This window comes from Aptenodytes forsteri, unplaced genomic scaffold (genome assembly GCF_000699145.1).
Source record: "Aptenodytes forsteri isolate BGI_AS27 unplaced genomic scaffold, ASM69914v1 Scaffold193, whole genome shotgun sequence".
Classification (NCBI taxonomy): domain Eukaryota; kingdom Metazoa; phylum Chordata; class Aves; order Sphenisciformes; family Spheniscidae; genus Aptenodytes; species Aptenodytes forsteri.
In genome coordinates, this window is record NW_008795405.1 from 1804329 (window position 1) to 1827326 (window position 22998).

The following is a 22998-nucleotide window of genomic DNA, read 5'->3' on the forward strand; positions in this document are numbered from 1 at the left end:
CCGCCAGACAGTCCATCCATCAAATCCATACCTCTCCAATTTAGGGAGAATGATGTTGTGGGGGACCGTGTTAAAGGCCTTACAGAGGTCCAGATAGGTGACATCCATAGCTCTTCCCTTGTCCACCGATGTAGTCACTCCATGATAGAAGGCCACTAGGTTGGTCAAGCAAGACTTGCCCTTGGTGAAGCCATGTTGGCTATCCCGAATCACCTCCCTGTCCTCCATGTGCCTTAGCATAGCTTCTAGGAGGATCTGTTCCATGATCTTCCCAGGCACAGAGGTGAGGCTGACAGGTCAGTAGTTCCCAGGGTCCTCCTTTCTACCCTTTTTAAAAATGGGTGCAATGTTTCCCTTTTCCCAATCACCAGGGACTTCACCTGACTGCCATGACTTTTCAAATATCGTGGAGAGTGGCTTGGCAACTACATCAGCCCATTCCCTCAGGACTCTGGGATGCATCTTGTCATGTCCCATAGACTTATGTATGTTCAAGTTCCTCAGGTGGTCACAAACCTGATCTTCTCTTACAGTGGGAGGGACTTTGCTCCCCCAGTCCCTGTCTTGTGGTCCATCCACTCAAGAGGTGTGGGAAGAGAGGTTGCCAGTGAAGACTGAGGCAAAACAGTTGTTGAGTTCCTCAGCCTCCTCCTCATCTGTTGTTACCAGTTTGCCAGTCGTGTTCATTGGGGGGGTACACTTTCTTTGACCTTCCTTTTCTGGCTGACATACCTATAGAAGCCCTTTTTTTATTACTCTTTGCATCCTTTGCCAAGTTCAGCTCCAGCCGTGCTTTGGCCTTCCTGATCCCATCCAGTGAGACGCAACTGTGAATCCCAAACATGCAAGCAACTTGACTTCAGACATGAGTTCTCTATTTTCTGTAAAATGAATTTGATTTGTTCTAGTCTATTATGTAAATCAGTATTTGAGCATATGCCTAAAGATTGGATCTTTTACTAGATCAGCCTTGTTAAATATGATTGCATGAATTATTCTTCATTAGTTTGCCCGACCTATTTCCTCATATTCAAGCAATAGCAGTTGTAGGTGCTCTCAAAAGGAATTTAAAAAGTGATGCAATAAAAACGTATTTGCTTTAGGCATATTATCTTGCATGGAACTGGGCGATATCACAGTTTGTTGCACTTTATGAAAGGATCTGTATTTAAAGTTTTTTTCTAGATGGCATTCATCACCATAGTTAAGTGGGCTTGTTGCATACTGTCAAAACAAAAGTTCAACGAGAGTTGTTGATTGCAACAAAACTTCCGTTAAACAAAAGTTGAAAGCTTTTTTTTTTTTAAATGAGTTTGCCAGCTTTCTTTGTCAGTCAGGCTTCAGTCCCGAGATACTTAAGCCAAATTTCCTTTTAGGGTTACATAATCTGCAAGTGGCTTAAACTGGTCTTCAGTGAACAATATTGAATTGAAGAACATGCCTCTGTGCTTCTGCACTGGTTCAGTAGGGATTGATCATAAGGCACACTAGGATTCATCAGTTAGAAGTGACTTTGCGGGGGGATGAAACTCTCTTTTAGAGGATTTTAATTTGACATGTTCATTTGAATAAAATTGCCATTATGTCATCTATAGATTTGATGGACCTCGGGGAAGAGGATATGACAAATTTGAAGGCTCAAGACAGAGAGGGCCTCGTTTTGACTCCCAGCGCTCAGAAGGATACAGGTCACGTTTTGACCGACAGAATACAGATGGACAGTCTTCAAGTAGGTGGGGGACTATCCCACGAGGACCAGCAGCACAATTTTATACTTCGACAAACACATCACATGGACATGGTTCCCGACCTAGTGGTCCACGGTGGAGGGGGCCCAGGCCTCATTTGGGACAGCAGCAGCAGCAGTCACAGACAGACTCACAGTCGGAAAACAAAGAACCTTTTACAGACGTAGCTGGCAATCAGCAGACTGTAAGCAGAACACAACCTACTCCCGATGCACAGAGTGCAGGTCCCATTGAGCCGAATGAGGACCTGACAAACACTCAACAGGAACCATCCAAACCTGAAGTCAAAGAAACTATTTCAGACCCTCCTAAAAAGTGGACATGGAGTTCACATGATCCTAACCAGCAAGTAGAAGAGTCCAAAGCACCTACTCCGCCTATTCAGAACCAGAAATCAACATCCCTTTCTAGTAACCCTGTAGCTTTGCAGTCAGGTATTGCAAGAACAGGTGGTGCGGTAACACCTGTAACAGGAAATCAGGATTTGGATTCACCAGATGGCCAGTTAATTGCTTCAGATAGCACCCAGGGCCTACCTGGACCAGAAAGCAGAGGGAAAGGGCCATTTATGCATGAAGATAGAGGCAAGGGACCAGTAAGCAGAGGAAGGGGCCAGGGCAGACTGGATGATGGCTGTGGCAGAGGGCAGGGGGATGGCCGTGGCTGGGGAATGGGCCGTGGCCGAGGGATGGGACGGATGGACGGTTAATTGCTTCAGATAGCACCCAGGGCCTACCTGGACCAGAAAGCAGAGGGAAAGGGCCATTTATGCATGAAGATAGAGGCAAGGGACCAGTAAGCAGAGGAAGGGGCCAGGGCAGACTGGATGATGGCTGTGGCAGAGGGCAGGGGGATGGCCGTGGCTGGGGAATGGGCCGTGGCCGAGGGATGGGACGGATGGACGGTGGATGGGAAGGATGGAGGGTGGACGGTGGTTGGGGAATGGGCAGGATGGATGATGGCCATGGCCGGGGAATGGGCAGGATGGACGATGGCCGTGGCAGAGGATATGTTTACAGAGGCAGAGGGCAGGCTAGGCAGGCATCCATCCGTGGCAGGGGGATGTTCAGGAGAGCAGGCAGCAGGGAGAGGATGCCAGACAGGCGGTCAGGCAGCAGGGAGAGGATGCCAGATGGACGGTCTGGCAGCCGAGAGAGGGGACTGGGTGGACGGTCAGATAGCCACGAGAGGGTATTCTCTAGCAGAGACAGAGAGCTAGCTGGGCGGACAGGCAGCCGGGACAGGGGAAGGGCGAGTAGCCGGGAGAGAGGCCCAGTCAGGCGGGCGGGTAGCCGGGAGAGGGAACCCATGCGGCGGGCGGGTAGCCGGGAGAGGGAACCCATGCGGCGGGCGGGTAGCCGGGAGAGGGAACCCATGCGGCGGGCGGCCGCGAGAGGGGCCCGGTCAGGCGGGCAGGTAGCCGTGAGAGGGGCCCAGTCAGGCGGGCAGGTAGCCGGGAGAGGGGTCCCATCAGGAGGGCGGGTAGCCGGGAGAGGGAAGCAGGAAGATCTGAAACAGGCAATATAGATAAACCCATTCACCTAGGAGATGACCCTGACAAATTGCCTCCATACCATCGAGATGAGACACTCAGGGGTTCTTGGGGTCATGAAGAAGATAGAATGCAGGAGGAATTTCCTTTAGATAGTCAAGATGACCCTTCTTTGGAGCATGAGCGATTGGACGATTGGGAAAGAGAACGATACTGGAGAGATCACAATTCTGATTATCAAGATGATTCTGTAGATGCATATGACAGAGATGACAGGCTGCAGTCCCACCATTCATTGCCTCCATTATCTCCCCTACCACCACTACCTCCTTTATCATCTGATCATGACAGACGAGATTCGTGGTGGGATGACTGGAAAAGGCCAAGAGAGAGGGAACTAGAGAGAGATCTAGATAGGACTGGAAGATCCTCAGACATTTATGATCAAGATTTAGACAGAGAATGGGATAGAGACTGGGACATGAGACCTATGGATGACAGAGAAATGGGGAATCGTGACCTGGATATCCCCCCTCTACCACCATTACCACCTCTTCCACCTCTGGACAGATACCGTGAAGATAGGTGGAGGGAGGATAGGAACAGAGATCATTATGACAGAGACCTCCGAGACAGGGGAGAGCTGAGGATTCGAGAGTATCCAGAGAGATACGACACATGGCGGGAGAAGCAAGACTACCTTCCTGAAAGGACCGATTGGGAGAGGGAACGGTTGTCGGATAGGTGGTATCCAGATGATGGAGATAGACTGCGGTCTTTGGATGATCATTCAGATTCATCCCTTCCTCCACCTTCACATTCCTCTGATATGCTGGGAGCAGATTCAAACCTGGACTCTGACCAGTCCTTGGGAGGAGTGATGGTCCTTAGCCAAAGACAGCATGAGATAATTCTGAAGGCTGCCCAGGAGCTCAAAATGCTTCGGTGAGTTGCCTGGTTCTGTCACTCTGGGTGGGAATCTCATTCTGCGGAGATGGTGCTCCTTTCCTAATTCATTCCTTGATTTACACAGTAATGGCTTCATTTCTTTGCACCACTGCATGATAGTAGGAGCTCATGTGGAATAAGTTATTTGGAGTACCTCCATCACAGCTTTTGTGGATAGACTTTTTTCCTTAAATAGGTGGTTGTCCCTTTCCCCATGAATATGGCATTCCCTTTTTGTTACTTTCCAGGAAGAGATCTGTCCACATCACCTGACCAATCTTTTTGTTATTCTCAAATGAGCTTGTTGATAATTGCTTTTCAATCTTTTTATTAGTGTAAGGTGAGCTCGTTGATAATGGCTTTTTAATACTTACCTGTCAAGATCTACATTAATGTGGTTCTTAATTCACACAATGGGGCCTATTTAGTTCTTGGATACTGCTTACTTTTTAATTAAAGCGTATGTGAGGTTTTTCTTTTTTCTTTTTACAATGCTCCCTCATTTGAAATCCAGCATCGTCAGTGAATAATTTTGTCAAGTTTGGTTGATCTTAATTCTGAGGATCAGCATAACAACAGTGATAACAATCAGGAGGATATGAATGCAAGAGTTCACCAAGACCACATTTTAGAAAGCAGCTACTAGAGTCCCTAAGGCTTTAATAGGTGTTTATTTCAAAATAAGTAATAGAATATCCTCTTAAACATCAGAAACATCCTAGGGCTTAGTAAATTTAGTAATATTAGAATGAATGGAGCACATACCATCTATCCAAATGCTATCTTTGTGATTTGGTGCATGGGTTTAGGTGCAATAAATGCATTAAAAAAAAAAAAAACCAAAATGGAAAGATGAGTTTCTTTGACTATTTTCAGTGAATGAGATCTTTCAGAGCAGATTGTAGAGGAAAGAGGAGGCATCTTAGAGACAGAGGTTCATGTGATTCATCCTATTCATGAATTACTGAGAGATAGCTAAGGATTGGTGCCTAGTAAAGATGGGGTTTAATTTCCTAAACAAGATAGCACATACCATCTATCCAAATGCTATCTTTGTGATTTGGTGCATGATGGGTTTAGCAATAAATGCATTAAAAAAAAAAAAAAACCAAAATGGAAAGATGAGTTTCTTTGACTATTTTCAGTGAATGAGATCTTTCAGAGCAGATTGTAGAGGAAAGAGGAGGCATCTTAGAGACAGAGGTTCATGTGATTCATCCTATTCATGAATTACTGAGAGATAGCTAAGGATTGGTGCCTAGTAAAGATGGGGTTTAATTTCCTAAACAAACTGATATGCTAAAATAATGGGCAATTAAAATGAATGTTTGGTTATCATTATTACATTTACATTAAACCATGTTGAAAGATACAGAGATGTTTTGCACTTTTCTTGAAGCCGTTTTATTTTCAGAGTCATAGATTGCTAAGCATCTGTCCCATATGGAACGCCTTAGTTGCATGCCAAAATGCAAGAAAAATAATTTTTAAAAAGGAGGGGAGAACTTTTATTCTGAATAATTTAATCTTTCACTGCAATTAGATTAATTCATCAGGTGTTAGTAACTGTGAAATCTGTGTGATAAAGCAATATTTGCCAAAAGTTTGGAGCAACAGATCATTTTCAGCTTCCTGGCTTTCCCATTGCCTCAGGTTGCCAGGGATATGTTTTACTGTTTAATGTGACTAGCCACAAGCCAGTGGACTAATCTAAGGACCATAGTTTGGGAATCACTGCCTAAGTGAATAATTTATTAGGGCTGAAATATCTAAACACAGAAACTAAAACATTTTATGTAAGAAAGGAGATACATATACCTCTTTCTAAGCCAGTAAAAAGGGGAAATATAAACATGACACTATGATACTGATTTTTAATTTAATATGAGGATAATCTTAAAAATTAGTTACACTGGTACTTCTCATCAGGTTCTTACATGCAGGTGACCCCAGTCTGAACAGTAGGAACAACTTTAAAGAGACTGCTTATGATATTTTTGCTGAGCCAAGAGTATAGTGTGGTCCATAACTGCTTTCATCTCCAAAGGTAAAGCCTTCATCTGGCTTTGCTTTTATTGTGTATAAAACAGCATACTCTGAGCTGCATGCTGTTCTGTATTTGTCATCTGGTGTATTTTTCCTAAGCCAGGTGTAAAGAAAACCTTCTAAGTGCTAGCAGTTGCTCAGTTTACTCTTTGTACTAATGCAGCACTTTGGATCCCTTTCTGTGAGCCAAGTTCTCCTTGCACTGGATACTGAACAGATGGGTTGCTAGTCAGGATGGCCTCTGTTGTGCCTAGTACAGAGGGATCCCATTCTTAGTTGTTCTTTGGGCACACTTTAATACACACAATTAATATGAACAAAGAGTTATTAGCAATAAAAAACTAGATAAAAAGATGCAAACAAAAACTGGAAGGAAATTGTATTGAATAGATAGATCTTTGTAATCCAGTGGTTGTAGCATTCACTACTGGTCCTGGTCTCTGCTCCATAGACAGGATAGCATTTTGATACATAAAACAAGGAGACAAAAACTAACATCACCGCTTTGTTTTTAAATATTGGAGTGTCTGTTGTGCTTTGTGTTGGCCTCAATCCTGTTAGTGTGCAACCCAGAGCAAGTCACTGAGAGCACTTAGGCATTCATCTCCACTGGGCTTCTGGTTTGCAGAACGTGTTGTCAGAAGCTAAAATTTAGTTTTGCTCTTTACTGTCAAAGTGGAGTGGTTCTGGCCAAGCACAAAAGCATAGCGGCATGGTGCAGAGGAAATCTGTGATCAAAAAAGGAGGCAGCTAATGTATTAAATACCTCCATGGTTAGGTGAATGTGAAACAGGGATTTCTGAATCATAGCGTTGACCATGTAAAGCCTGCTGTATCCTTTTCTTCTTTGGACTAGGCCCCTAATGCTAGTGTAATACGTGGTTTTCACTGTGAGCATTGATTTCTTTAATTTTTCATTTAAGCTACAGGCTGATAACTCTTTCTTGTGATTCATGTGCAGAGAGCAAAAAGAACAGCTACAGAAGTTGAAAGAGTTTAAACCTGACATTTCCACACAAGAGTCTCCTAGATCACAGAACACGAGCACAAGGCCAGGTGCCTTTCAGGTAAATTCATCTTGTGTTAACTTAATAACATGCTGGTAGTAATTACTATTAATGTTTATGTCAGATCAGGTCTGCACTCTGGTGGTCAAACTTCTCTGTGGAATGCCTCCCCAGCAGCCCTCACAACCTCATCAATCTTCTGTTGAGGCAAAGCAACTTCATAGTTTCTTTAGATTTTTCCAAAGCCTTTCTTACTCATTCAGTCCACTGTGTCTTCTGAGCATGACCCACTGGGGACAGTAGCGCTTGAGGCTCAACAGCCTAGACTGCTGTGAGATGATGTGCAAGAAACGGTGAGCTCTTCCAAAACAGGGGCCTAAGGCTCATGAGAAGACCCTCCTGTTCCCTGCCTAACTTGGTTCTGATACTGTCTTTAATTCCAATCTTGCTCTGCTTTTTCAACTTTAAGAGCTCTTTCCTCTTTGAAGAGTTTAAAGAGAGAAATTTAAGGATTGGTCCATCAAAAACTGAGATATTTCAACGCAGAGTGGACATTAGCTTTCTGTTTGCTGTCTTTATTAGGAATTGTCATTACCCTCTGAAATATCATAAAGTGCATGGAAGCTCACATTTGTGTACTTCCATGACTTCATCTCCTGTTGTGATGCAAGTTATTCCTCCGCTGCTTAATCTCTTGGTTGGTTCTGGGAACTCTTCTCAGCTGCTTATATTTGTTTTTTTGATAATTCATACCCGGTCAGAAACCAGTTGAACTTCTGCAGTCATGTTAACTCAGGTTTATAAATCCTTCCTAGAACGAATAAACAATTTTGTTAAAGGTATGTTGGAGGAGATACCGGAGTCGATGCACAGTCTTTATTCTTCATCAGATCTTAACCCCAAAGTTACTGGTACTAATAAATTTAGCCATACTGACCTCTGAGTCTGACATTTAGCCAGACCAAGCTTTGTTTGTCCCTCCCTCCAGAGAAGTGTTATGCGGTGAATGAGGTACTGCAAGTTTTCTTTTTGCCTAGTTGACCTCTTCCTTGTTTACAGTGTCTATAAAGTAAAATAATGGAACAGATTTGCTACCAAGAACTGCAGATATGTTGATGCCTTTAGGAAGTGACTTTACTCAACTTTGTTATTTTGTATCTCGGACTACTTCACCTATCTGCCTAAAGGTATTCAAACAACTGTTGTCTTTCTTGGGATTCCTGCCTTCAGGCTTCTGCTGTGACTTTGAACTGTTATTACGAAGTTCAGCTTTGTATCTACAACCATTCTGCAAGTTTTGTTGCATGTTGCTAATAAGGTTGCCTGTAACTTGACATCTGCTGTGATGCTGAAAAAACTCTTGTGACACAGCACGTGGGGTTCCGTGGGCATGTTTGGTTCATGAAGGGGTTTTGTTTTGTTGGGTTTTTTTGACTGGGCAAGACCTCCCCATTTCTTATGTTCATCTGATGTTGATTTCATTAAGGGGTTTCCAGGTGATTCTGCTCTCTGGGAATTTTTCCCGTGACTTCCAGAAAGAAGCTGGCCTTATCAGTCCTTTTGTGCATCACCAAGCTGCCCTACTTTCAGACTTTTTCAGCCTCCTCACAGACAGCAGGAATCTTTGCAGACAGCAGGAGTCTTTAAGAATAAAACCGTAGACACTTTTGAACTGAGATAGGCCTACTGGAGCTTAAATTGGTAAGGTTATTTTGAAGGAGAAAATAAATAGTATTTAAGCCTTCACATAGTGAACAAACACCAAATTAATTCAGGCCACCAGTTCTTGAAATATTGTCCTCCCACCTGTAGCACATTGATGGAGGTACTAGAAAATGCTTATGATTTGATTACCAGTTGCCATTGTGCTTACTGACTTACAGAGGATGAGAGAAGGTTAGTTTACAGATCTACATTAAAAGTGCTTTCTGCATCTAGGTCTCTTCTCAGCTATCTTCAGAGGCACCAGTAGAAGCCCAAGCTATTAAACCTTCTCCTGCTGTTATTATAAAGCCTCCCGTGTTGTTCAGACAGCCCACCCCTGTGACAAGACCAAGTGCCCCACTGACAAGGCCTGCTACACCTATGACAAGGCCACATGCTCCAGTTTCTACTCCAACTACAACCCCAAGTCATGGTCAGTCTTTAAAACCATCACCTTCTGCTGTGGAACAGGAACGCTGGGATGAGGATTCTTTCCACGGACTCTGGGACACGAATGAGGATAAAGGAGCAAATATGGAGTACGAGTTGTGTAAACAGGAGTCAATGATGCCTCCACCTGTCTCCTCACCTGTGAAAGTACCTGCCGTTCACACCTCTGTTCCATCAGCTGTACCAGTGTCCCTTCCTCCAGTTATTCCACCGGTTCCTAAAGCACCTGTGATTCAGCAAACTGTGGATTATGGCCACGGGCGAGGTGGGTATTACAGTGTGTTTGTTTGACCTGTAACAGAGAGCTAATTAGTCCTCCTAGCTTCTTTCTAAAGGAGCGTGCCACACAAAGCACGCTGTAGATGTCCTGCAGTTGACCTGTAGGCTGCATACGTTGCGATCTAATGCTAAGCAATGCAGTTTTTAAGGAGTCTGTAACCTCCAGCCTTGAGTTTAATGTTTTCTTCAATGCTGTGATAATGAGCTATTTCATGTGAACTGAATGGTGTATAGACATGTCTGCTTCTAATAAACACCAACTGATGTGATCACATCAATGTGTTATATTTAGATTGATATGGATACTTCCCTTAATCCCTTTGTAGCTGAGTATGAAATGACTGTGGTAGAAAGTACTTTGGATTGTTACAGTTCTTAGGTATGACTTAGTAACTTAAAGCAGAATGTGACTGGTGTTTGCATTATTTATATACTGCTTAATGGGTGTGAGGTACCGTCTAGACAGGGACGGAGACAAAGTTCTAGTTCTGAAGGGCGTGTGCTCTAAACAGGCATTTAACACATAAACAGTGAAGGGCTCTGATTTTTAGTATTGAGCTTATCAAAGCTAAAATTCAACATTAGTTTTTTTTTAATAGAATTCATTTCCCTCATTCTTAGTTTTTAACAGGAGTGAAATCATGTCGTAAAGAAGTTCTTAAATTGTGCATTGTCATTTAAAGAGCATTTTTTCTCTCTCTAAGGTGCCATAACATGAATTGAAGCCGTATTGATTCCATTAAGTAGATATTTTACTAAAAGCTGTTAGAAAAATTGTCACTGTTAGGAATCTGAAGTGAGCATTTCAGTTAATATGCTTGACATTACAGTAGTTCTATGAGCTATTGAAACTTTCAGAGCATTTTAATGTTTATAATCTTCTGACCGTGCGTGCTACCTGAACTCATCTGAAAAGGCAGAGGTCCCATTCTTAAGATAAAGTGGTACGCATACTTACACACACACACACAAACCCGCTTCAGTCTTTCAAAACCATGGTGTTGTGTATTTATGTGTAGCTCTTTTTGGATTATCCATTAAAAGAAATTTTGGTAAGTTATTCCAGTCACTTTTAATACCATTGACTGATTGCTTTTCATGACAGAGGAAAGGAAATGGAAGAGGGGTATTTTAAGACCTTGATTATTTTTTGATTATTTTTAACCAGATATAACCACCAGTAAAGTGGAACAGATTCCATATGGGGAGAGGGTAACCCTGCGTCCGGAACCTCTACCGGAGAGGCAAACATTTCAAAAAGGTAGGGAGCGCTTGGCTAGCGCTCAGACAGTTAGTTAGCTCTTAAGAAAAGTTGTAAGGCACTAAAAGCGTATTTTAAACTAAGTAACTCTTGTTTAAGCTAGAACCACTTCATTTTCTTCAGAGGCCCATAAGAATAAGTTTATATTGTCAAGAGGAGTAACGCAGTCAATGACTGAGCCACTTTAAAAATTCAGTTTTGTAGCTTTAAGTAGGATTTCATGGTATGGTTGCCCGTTACAGTTTGGACAAGAGATTCGGTGGCTGATTAAATCCATTCTAGCCCTCTCATCATATGTTTCTATATACTTTTCTTGCACTCGTGTTTGTTGCTTTTCCTTCAAAAATAATAAAAAATTCAGAGTATGTTGTAGTAGTTTGGATTTCCATGGGTTTCTCCTTTCAGAGCACCCCGGTCGTTACAACAGAGAAAGAGATCGTGAGCCTTATTTTGAGCGTCAGGGTAATTCCAACACAGATCATCGGGATTTCAAGAGAGAGCGGGAATTGCACAGAGACCGTGGTTCTGTGGACTACGAACGAGAGAGATTTGAAAAAGAGCGGCATCCCCGAGATGATAGGTACGTGGTTTCAGAACACTATTGAAATCAATACAATTCAGGCTGTATTGGGTATCAGGCTGTCCATTTTGCCTGTAAGGTACATGTTAATTTCTCTCTGGAACCCACAGTAGAAATTCTAGAAATACGCAAAATACTCTTTTGGCAGGGTTCTTCCTACTACACCTTCAAGGACTCAGTCTTACCGTGACAAGAAAGACCATCCTTCCTCCAGGCGGGGTGGTTTTGAAAGACCACCATATGAACGAAAGACAGATCGTCCAGCATATGATCATGGGCCTTCCATGTTTGGAGGTACAGTTTCTCAATCTTGAAGCCATGCTAGAACATTATGAAAAATATGGGCTCGCAGAGGTGAAGATTAATTGGGAGAAGATTAATTGATCTGCAGTATTCCTTTGTTCAGAATATATAATTCAGGAAAATTTATTTGGGCGGTGTCATGTAGTTTTGTTTCTCAGTGATGATGGGATCAGGAACGCAACAGTTGTATACTCTGCTAAAAAATGTCTTTGATTGCAATAGGTTCAAGATTAGAAATTTGAATTATTTTGGGGACAAATCCATGATTTTATCCTAAAATAATGAAGGTCTGTTTAAATCAGCTCAGCTGGATATGAACATCTTAATTTTTTTATTTTACTGAACTAAGAAAATTCTTCTGTCCAAACACTGGAATTTGAAGGTGATCGTAGAAATTACCCTGAGGAAAGGATTCCTATTTCTGCTCCATCAATGCCTCGTCAGCCACCACCTGCTCCACGAGTGGAAAGGAAGCCAGAATCTAAAAATGTAGATGATATTTTGAAGCCACCAGGACGGGATAGCAGGCCGGAGAGGGTGAGTATGCATTGTGAAAGCAACAATCGGTTTCTACGAGGTCTGTATTCAGATAAAGTGCTCATGAGTGTAATATTTTGGGAACAAGGCTACGTTTGAGGAAGCTCTGGAAATTCTTTTGGTTCTTTTGCAAATGCCTAGAGTGTTGTAGCATAGCTATTAGGAGTCCACAGGAGATGTAGACTTCCTGAGAATGCTAAGATGAAATTCCTATTAGTGGGTAATGTTAATGTATTTTAGACTCTTCTGAGATCTTCACTTGCGTTCTTGATGTATCAGAGGAAAGACCTGGCTTTACACAGAGTCAGAGATTTGGCAGTGCACCATATAAAATAAGAAAGAACAAGATTCAGGCTGTAAAACATTTAAACAAGTTTCGTTCAGTTAATTTTATCTGAACCAGATCTATAACGTCTTATGCAGTATGAGCTGCTGAGATGATTAACATCATATACTCTTACTCTGTGGAACTACTACCATTCCTCACAACCTGGTTTGTAAAATAGGCAGTGAGGCATGGTACTGGCTTTGCTTGATGATATGCAAAAGTGTGAGCCCAGAGCACATAATTTTCTAGAAGAAAATTTTTGCAAAAGAGATTCTGTTAAATGTAGTACGGTATCCTATCTTCTTACATGATCTTTGTTTCAGATCGTAATCATAATGAGAGGGTTGCCTGGCAGTGGAAAGACACATGTAGCAAAACTCATCAGGGTATGTAAACAACCACTCACTGTGTAGTGCTGCTTGTCTTTTATGTGTGCTTCCTCTGCTGTTCTCTTTCTGTTTGTCCGGAATTTCGGCCTGTTGTTATATCATGTTCCATGTCTTCATATGGCATGTGAATTCCCTCTGCTATTAGCAAGCATGAGGGGTACTGCTCTCTTCTTGTTTTGAATATAGAGCAGGGAACTGGTGTTTGCCAGAAGTGTTTTGAAGATCCTCTGTAGCAGAATGGAATTTTTACTGCAAGAGTATATATTTTCTTTTTGCTTTCCTCCCAGGATAAGGAAGTAGAATGTGGAGGACCTGCACCAAGAGTGCTCAGCCTGGATGACTATTTTATCACTGAAGTGGAAAAAGAAGAGAGAGACCCAGATACAGGGAAAAAAGTGAAAAAGAAGGTACTTCTAATTCAGTTGCTTATCTTGACAAAGAAACAAGGCATTCTGGAGTAACACAGTGGCAATCAGAATTTCAGTCTGTGGCTTTGGAAGAGTGCAGAGGTCTGTGGGCTGTTTTTCAAAACAAATCAATGTAACTTAAGGGCAGAATGGGCAAATTCTTAAAAGTTGACCTGGAAGATGGTGAGGGGTCTGGAGAACAAGTCTTATGAGGAGCAGCTGAGGGAACTGGGATTGTTTAGCCTGGAGAAAAGGAGGCTGAGGGGAGACCTTATCGCGCTCTACAACTACCTGAAAGGAGGTTGTAGCGAGGTGGGTGTTGGTCTCTTCTCCCAAGTAACAAGCGAGATGACGAAAGGAAATGGCCTCAAGTTGCGCCAGGGGAGGTTTAGATTGGACGTGAGGAAAAATTTCTTTACTGAAAGCGTGGTTAAACATTGGAAGAGGCTGCCCAGGGAAGTGGTTGAGTCCCCATCCCTGGAGGTATTTAAAAGACGAGTAGATGAGGCACTTAGGGACATGGTTTAGTGGGCATGGTGGTGTTGGGTCGATGGTTGGACTCGATCTTAGAGGTCTTTTCCAACCTTAATGATTCTATGATTCTATGCTCTTCTCATACCAGTGTACTTTGTGGTCGTAACATTCAGCAGTTGAACATTAGCAATTTAATAGGTGTCCTCTTTCTTAAATGCTTTTGTCCTTGATAAAGGTGATGGAATACGAATATGAAGCTGATATGGAAGAGACCTATCGTACCAGCATGTTTAAAACTTTCAAAAAGACCTTGGATGATGGCTTCTTCCCTTTCATTATCCTTGATGCTATCAATGATAGAGTGCGACATTTTGAACAGTTTTGGAGTGCTGCAAAAACCAAGGGTTTTGAGGTAATAGAGCCTAAAAAGCATTTGAACTTGCTAGCACCCATGTGCTGGTATTTTTAAACTTTTGAATGCAAAGTCCCTCCCACATTCAGGAAAAATGCTGTGGTCTACAGTTAAAAATTTACCTTTCTTAGAATGTAGAACTGCAGAGTGTATCACCAGGTAGAAAAAGAGCTCTAAAAATTGATTTACAATATTTAATATTGTCTTTCTCTTTCTAGGTGTACTTAGCTGAAATGAGTGCAGATAACCAGACGTGTTCCAAGAGGAATATTCATGGACGCAAGCTAAAGGAAATCAGCAGGGTAACTGTATACATCGGGAGTCATAGGTTTAATGATAGGTTTCATTGTGCTTTCAGGCCTGCTGTTGTTGGAAAACTATTGACCTTTTTTAGACTACATAATGCTTACACTTTTCCTCGAAGAAGACCTGGTAGTTATTTCATGGGATTGATTGAAATTACTTTTCTTAAGTACAGATACATCTTGTTTGTGATCAGAAACCCAATTTTCCATTGAATCTGTTACATTTTTAGAGGTGCTTCATTTTTTGTTTGTTTTTTGTTAGATGTCTGATCACTGGGAGGCAGCACCACGTCACATGATGCGCCTGGACATTCGTTCTCTATTACAGGATGCTGCTATCGAAGAGGTGAGAATCTCTGTGCTTGTTAAAATTACAAATTATGTAGATGTGACTGTACTGAGAATACAAAGCAGAGAAAGGTATGATCACAGCAGGGCAGTTATGCTTGGCACTGTAGAAAGCCAGAATCACTGTGTCAGACAAGTGTATTCCATTATCCTTAGCAATTACCCAAACATGAATGTACATGTTACTTTTTATCACCATTTTGGAGCCCAGACTTAATGCATCTTTGAGGAAGAGTTGAAGCCACGTTGCTCTTCAGCAGCTGTTGAGTATCAATTAAAGAGGATCTTTGCTCTCTCAGATGAAATTCAGCACTTTTTCAGGTTACTGGATTAATTGGGTCATAATTTGAGGAAGTAGTTTGATACAATAAATAAGTAAATAAACAAATTTGAACTCTTGCTCCCTGCTTTGAGAAATACAGACCTGTAGCAGAGAATGAAGAAATAAATAAATAACATGTAGCAAAAGATTACACTTGCTGTGGAAGTATGCTACCTTTTTATTCCATTTGCTGTGATGTGCATCTTTGGTGTGTCAGCTTTCTGTATTGTTGCATTCTTCTTTGGCAGATGTTTCAGGAGCTCTGGGAATAAATTAGTATGTTAATCGTATGGTCATCATGAATGTACCCTAGCTGCATGTTGCTGTCAGAACAGCTCTTGCCATGGCCATAGAAACTGGTGAACTGCTGAAATAGGAAGAGAGTTTACTCTTTGCAGTTTGTCATGAGGTCAACAGGTTATTTTTGAATCTCCAAATTCTTTGTATAGGAAAACAGTAATCTTTAAGAGGACAGCAAAAGGCTCAGCTCTCAAGTAGACTTGGAGAAGGGCAGATTTGGGATTTACTCTGTGTGCATCAAGGTTTTACTAATGGCAGTGAAGAACTGTACACACTTGGAGAGTTTTAGGCATGCCACAGTATACACATGAATCCCCATTAGAAATGTGGACCCCAGAAAATATTCTGTTAGATGGGCAGGGTTAGATGTATGTCTTAAAGCATCCATTTTCTTTATTATGTTAATCTCTGTAGTTATTATTCTTCACTGTGATATTTAAATATATAAAAGATAAAGGCTTGATAGAGATGTTCTATGCAGAGAGCGCCATTCCAGTGATGTGTAAATGGCAAGTTTAAGATCTCTTTCTGAGATTTCAAGTTTTGAAATGTGATTGTGTGGGAAGCAAGAGAAGTATCTTACTGTTACAGATATTGGTAGCACAAAGAATGCATGTGAAGGAAGAGAATAAACCTTGCTACTTTCCCACACGGTTTGCCTCTCTGTAGCTAGAAGGGAACCTGCTTCTGAGGGAAGCCAAAATGGAGCCAGTATTCATATTGCATCATCATACTTTCCAAGATGAATCCTTTCTTCCCTCTTCTATTTGAACTTGGAATCTTCTACTTACTCTGCTAAAAAGATAATACTTAGAAGTCAAGCAGTGCCTTGTAAGTCTGTGCTTGTGCTTTGGAACAGGTGGAGATGGAGGATTTTGATGCAAATATTGAAGACCAGAAAGAAGAAGTCAAGAAGGATACAGCAGAGGAGGAAGAAAGTGAACTGGTAGGAGACACATCAGCCATCTCTAACGAAATGTTTGTTAATGTGTCTGAGGGAGAATCTCAGTCTTATAAATGCCAACCCATTGCCATTCTTAGCAGTGCGATCTTAATACACACATTTCTAGTCGTTTGTTCCTTAAACATTTCTAGGAGAACTTTAATGTTAAATCATATTATTCCTAACTGAATTTTTTTAAGAATCTGTGAGTATATGCCACAAATAGCATTATCAGTGCAGCATGGCAACGTGCCTCTTACAGACATTTATAAATTGCAGTACACTATAGCGCTGTCTTCCAGATTATCTAAGAATTACACTAAGTGGAGGGATGGGAAGAATGGGCAAAGATTAATTTAGGTTATTTCCTTTCACGTGTCTAAAGAACTGTTCTTGACTGTCACAGTATATGACAACAGTTATGAAGAAGAATGCTTTCTCTGCCAAGGCTTGCTGACTTTGTTTGTCAGTAGGTGTTTTCAAGATGAGGGATTAGGTCTCTTGGATAAATGAAGGTTAGAGAATTGCCCTGAGGGCTGGCGTTTTTAGGTATGTATTTAAAAGGCTACGGAAGGCTTCCTAATGTAACTTCTTGGTATGTGTTGGAGCTGCAGCTGGTCAGTGCTTGATGAGTTGAATGTGTCTAAATCCTGGTTCCCACAATCAAGCATTTAAACTCCAATAAACAGGAAGTAACCAAAAATGTCTGAGACGAGCAAAGTCCTTTTTCTTGATGGAAATTTACTATTCCTCAGGAGTGGCAGTTTAGAAAGCAGTTGAAATACGGAATAAAAAAAATAAAGCTTAGGAAGAGTGGATTTTAATAAACATCTGGTTTTTGCAACATGACTCATTTATTCTCTTTACTAAATTATTCTTTGGCACAGAGTATGAGACTGCATGAAGTGTGGCTAGAATATTTCAAAGACGCACCCATGTTTACAAGAATATGGCTGCTAGTCTCATTTCTTGGAAGTGAGCGAAGAGAAAGTTGTCTTTAGCTTTTGAGACATCTGTGCATAAGTGTGTGTGTATGTGTGTGTTTATGGGCTCTGGGGAGTGTCTTAATGTACAGCACATATAACAGGCCTTTTCTTTATGAGACAAGGAGAAAGCTTGGTGGTAAAAACTATGCAAATTATTAATAACTAAAAGTAATCTACATATAAGAATGTTTTCTATTCAGATTCACAAGAGAATGAAAATCAGCAAAGAATTATCTGCTGTATGTAATCTCTGCTATTCAGTCACATGGCTAATCTCAGAGAGGCATGTCAGACAGAAAGGTGGAACAGTACACTGTATTTGGTATCTGTTGCCTTCTTGAGAGCAGTTGGTAAGGGTTCTTCATTTTGCTGCATTTAATCCTGTGGAAAAAGAGAGGTCTGAAGCTCCTGCCATCTGGCAGATGTCCTTGAAATATCCAACTGTCTTGTACCAAAGGATGAAGTCTGAATCTTTTCTTATCCTATCTGAGGACCGGGATATTGTACAGATTCAGCACACAATAGGCCATTTCACACCATCAAAGTCACTCTTTGTTGCTATTATCAACTCCCATAGGATTGTTTGTAGCATTCAGACAATTCTTACTTTTCTGTGCTTGATGGTATGAATTATTGATGCATTTAACTTAGTGTTCTCACCAGTGTATCACACATCACTTTGTTCAATACAGGCTTCTAGCTGCGGTGTAAACTTTCTGAGCAAATTTTAATGTGCAACTTGGTTTAAAAGTATAAATATACATATATATATATGAAGCTTATTTATTTGTTACAAGGAAATATTGCAGCACAAACTGTCTCAGTTTGTATTAATTAGAGACTTGATTTAAAAACAATAAAATACAGAGATCTGATAATCTCAAGTCACTGATATATGCTTGATAGAAAAAAGGTCTTTCAAGGATTTTGGAAGAGCAGTGCTGAACATAATGAAAAGCAGTGTAGCTCTCTGCAATAGTACACTCTGATTTAGTAACCCTTAGCATTAACAAATACACGTATATGTTTACCACAGTGGAGGCAACCTATAAATAGGGCAGGAGAGAAGTTAGTGTAATAAAACTGGTCTGTGGATTGTTTGTTTTCTTGTTGAAATCTTCTAGAGTAGTTCTGTTCCCTCTCTATTAAAAATAATTCTTAAAGTAATGAAATTCTCACAGGGGTTGCATTTCACTACATTGAGCTTTTTATGTGATTGCAGAGAAACGTAAGTAGTTTTATATGAAATCTGAACAGCTGAAATGAGTTATAAGGGGTTGCTTAGTAAGGATTTACTTGTCCAAGAGTATAAAATGAAAAGATAACAAGAAGATATCTAAAATAAATACAATTTTGCCAGATTTAATATCATTATGCTTTCTTACAAGGAATAAGCTGGCTAAAGATCATTACACGTAAAACATATGATGACATTATTTGTAGGGAAAAAGTGTTTTAAAAGAATCATTGAACTAAGGGTTATTTTAAAATGAAAAATAATACTAAAATCTTAGTGATTCAGCAGATACTCTCATTTAAACAAAAAAGAATTTTGTTTAGTTGTGGACTAATCACTCATACAAGAATTTAGTATATCCCTTCGAAAGGATTATTAAGTGAAGCTTATGTGTCGTAAATCTGGGAATATATTCTTAAAAGCTTATGACTACGGTAACTTTTTCATTTGTATTTGTAAAGCTTTGAATATTCTTTTTGCCTGATAAGTTGTGTTGCAATAACTTTTCCACCTGGGATAATACAATATAGTAACTGTGCACACAGCACCATTGCTGTCTGTTAGACTCATTCTGGAGTTCTGTGTTTGCAGAGGGCAGCACTCTTGTAATGATTTGCAAGGGCTGCTAAAATCACTGAATGGGAAGTGGATGCAGAAGTTCTGAAATACTGAGTAATTTGTTTCCTTCATCTGATAACAGGAATTGTGCCTTACGAAAAGAAATATCTTAAGCTCCCATTATAATGCTGTTTCCAGTTCAAAAGTGATATGCATGTGTGTCTTTCTCTAATCCTCCGAGCTTCTCTCTGTGTATGATTTAGGGTTACATTCCGAAAAGCAAATGGGAGATGGACACTTCTGAGGCAAAGCTAGGTGGGTATTTATTTTTTCCTGTTTCTTATAGTTGGTATCTGATGATGTTTGCAAAACCTGAATTTTTGTTTTTACTGTGCCTCCTTACCAAAGACGAATAAATGTATTGATCTCATACACGTGTCTGAAACTGCAGAAGCATCTATACAGAAAAGGAATTTATCTTCTGCCAGAGGCAAGGGATTTATGACTTTCTAACCATCACTGTTTTATATACTCATTAATTGTTCTTCCATCTGTTCAAGGAAAGTACTTTGTCTTAAAATTTAAAAAGAGCAGTATTTCTATTCTTTATTCATCTCGTCCGTATTATAAAAAGCAAAGAGTCAACTTACATTGCACTGCATTCTTGTTCATGCTGCATACCTTTTTTTCAAGCCTAAATGTCGTCGGTAACTTCTTACTTTCTTGGAGACATGTCTAGGAGCTAAGTGTGTTGAAGATGTTTCTTGCTCTCCAAAATTGACATATGTGAGGACAAAGTAGTGCCATGCTTTGAAGTTGGTTCTGAATGATTAGGCCTCGGTGTGTCTTTTCAACAACTTAGGTATTGAAAAGTTGAAGTTTGTTATGCTTTTCAGTTCCAGGAAAGTACTAGAATTCTTAGTAGGATGCAAAATGGACTTTCCAGGAGCACAAGGGCACTATTTTTGCTGCACTTTTTGTTCTGATTAGTGCTGCTGGTTGCGTTAGACATAAGTGCTAATATTAGGATTCTGTTAAAGTCAAAAACAACTTTCAGGCAGAAATGCGTGCACCATGGCCATGGTGGAAGGTGTACACATGGAAAGGGGTTTCTAGTCATTATGATCAGTTTTGAGATTTTTTTTTTTTTTTTTTTTTTACTGAACAGTAATGGTTCTAAGTGAAACTTTTTTCAATGCAATCCATAAAAAACTGCTACTTTGTGTCATGTCTGAGAAGTAACAAATATCTGAATGGGATGCAGCATGTCTTAACGTTTTGAGGTTTGCTTCTGCATGTGTGGTACAGCCCTGTGTATCATTACTTTCCAGTAACCAAAATCACAATTGCACCATAGAAATAGCATTAGAAGTTCTGGCTTACATAAAGCAGCCTTTCATCTTTTGCTGTTAACTGCTTAGCTGCACCATCTCTTCTGCTGCTCTGCTCTCTTTTAAGTCATTTAAATATTTGTGAAATATATTGACATTGTGGCACCTGCAGTACAACTGGAGGAGCCTTGTACTCAATGATTGCGGCATATCACAGCTAGGCAGCTAGACAGAATTAATCCAGGATTGCTCTGCATTTTTGTTCTAAGAGTTGATTGTTTTAATACCTTAAGATTATTTCTTAAGTTTATAATTATTTTTTTTCCTAATTATGTATGAAATCATAGTACTGGAAAACTGCGTTGTTGAAGAATGCTCTGATACATTGCGTTGTATTCCAAATAACATAGACTTCTTTAAATACTGAGTAGTAGGAACAGATGCGTTGCACTGCATACGGTGAAGCTGAAGTCATCCCGTGCGTTTTACAAATATCACAGGAATCCAAAGTGTGTTCTAAAAATATTTAAGTTTTATGTGTAGTTTCTAGCAATGTGGAGACTGTGACTGCAGCAGAAATTTATAGCTAGCTTTCAAACTTTGTCTCTCATGATCAATACTGCTAACAAATAGAAACAACTGTGTTGCATTTCTTTCCATATGAAAACTCCATAATATAAAACATAGGATTTTTATATGGTCTCCACTTAAATGTAAAATGGGGAGCGAGCAGCAGAGTCAATTTTATGCTAAAGTAAGTTACTTGCAAGGCTGTTGCAATAATCCTTCAACAATCAAACTCCATTAACAAACTGGATGTTAGCATGCTGCAAGACACAGATACAGGTGCTGAGAAGGTCTTTCTATGAAATCTGTATTCACGATTTTACTTTTATAACTACCCTCTAGATTCATTTTTATAAATATATAGAACTATAGATTAAAAGTAGATTCTGACAGAACATACATTTAAAAAAAGCCAGGCATTCCTATGTAATGAATGCTGTTTCTCTGAAAAATTGCTCTGCAAGGGCGGACAACTTCTAGCTCAAGGTATGCATTATAGCACTTGCAGTCTGTGAGTAAGAATTATTATATTTAATTCACAATAAGACTTTGTGGTAGATGACCAATTAAAATTATTTCCTGAAAGGCATGTAAACTGTGATATACATTTGTTATTCCAAAGTTGAGTTATTTCCTGGGAGCTGGCCTGCCCATCAGGTTTATTGTGTTAGTCTCAGAGGGCACACATTTGCAGAAGTGATGTAAGTGCAGAATCCAAAAACAACACTGTAAGTCTTGTTTTGCTTTTTTGTTTTCGTTCTGAGTAGATGTTGTTGCAGGAAAGCACAATAAGATCTTACTGATTGTAAAAAGCCTCGGAAAAGGTCTGAAAAGTTTGAGTTCTTTAGCTGCAACGCTGACTTGTGACAGTCGCCATACCGTACGCCCCAGAGCTCTTGCTTTAGTTCAGATTTACTTTGCAGGGGTGATGCATTCCTCTGAGTATGTGTGGTGTATCATTTCCTTATGTGTTGTGAGTGCACAGTCACATTTTTATTCTAAAGTCTAATCGCTGGTCTGTCTCAGTGCATAGTGCACATGGGTTCTTGTATTTAAATTCACAGAAATGGACTCACATTTTTAAAATTTGACTATATTCGAAGTGTGTAGCGCAATACTCTGTTTCAAAGTGTGGCTTAGTGGTGAGTTCTACAAACTTTCAGGGAAGGAGAAATGAGCTCTGGCATAGCTAAAGTTTTGATACCATTGTAAAATTTGCTCTAGAACACAAATAACATTTTACATAAAACTTTGGCTTTTGTATAAGAAGGGCAAAAATTTAGCTAATTAAGTCAGATGCTTTATTATTAAAATTCTAAAGGTGAGTTTTTAAGTTCTGTGGGTTTTCAGAAATGCTGCTGCTTCATTGTTTTTAAAATTGAAATGGTAAAATGATGTTTGATAGTTTAACACTAAATAATCATCTGCCATAAATATTCACAAGCACCATTGTTACAAAATGACACCTTGTCTCATTTTCAGAAAAGAGTATTCTGAAATAATGCTTTGTGGTAGGCTTTTGACATTTCTGTAGTATGTCTACTGCATGGCACATGTACCTTGAACCACGATAGTATGGATGGGAGCAGATCCCTCTGGAAAGGCAATCCAACTTCAAACATGGAAGGAGATAACATTTTAAGATAAATTCTGTGTAGCAGTAACAAAAAGGGACAGTTCATACTCTGAACGCCTCCTGAACTCCTCTGTTGATGTTTGAGTGTTACACATTTCTT

The 22998-nt window shown here is 40.2% G+C and overlaps 1 protein-coding gene across 1 annotated transcript in view; it reads left to right on the top strand.

Moving 5' to 3' along the window:
• Positions 1-22998, top strand: part of YLPM1 (YLP motif containing 1) — a 39490-nt gene that overhangs the window by 11710 nt on the left and 4782 nt on the right. Inside the window, 16 exon segments of the mRNA XM_009280712.2 lie at positions 1596-2362; positions 2584-3132; positions 3135-4185; positions 7196-7301; positions 9417-9660; positions 10843-10935; positions 11341-11515; positions 11664-11809; positions 12168-12355; positions 13007-13069; positions 13360-13479; positions 14189-14365; positions 14584-14667; positions 14933-15016; positions 16500-16586; positions 19628-19679. Of these exon segments, the coding sequence (XP_009278987.2) occupies positions 1596-2362; positions 2584-3132; positions 3135-4185; positions 7196-7301; positions 9417-9660; positions 10843-10935; positions 11341-11515; positions 11664-11809; positions 12168-12355; positions 13007-13069; positions 13360-13479; positions 14189-14365; positions 14584-14667; positions 14933-15016; positions 16500-16586; positions 19628-19679 (3986 nt within the window).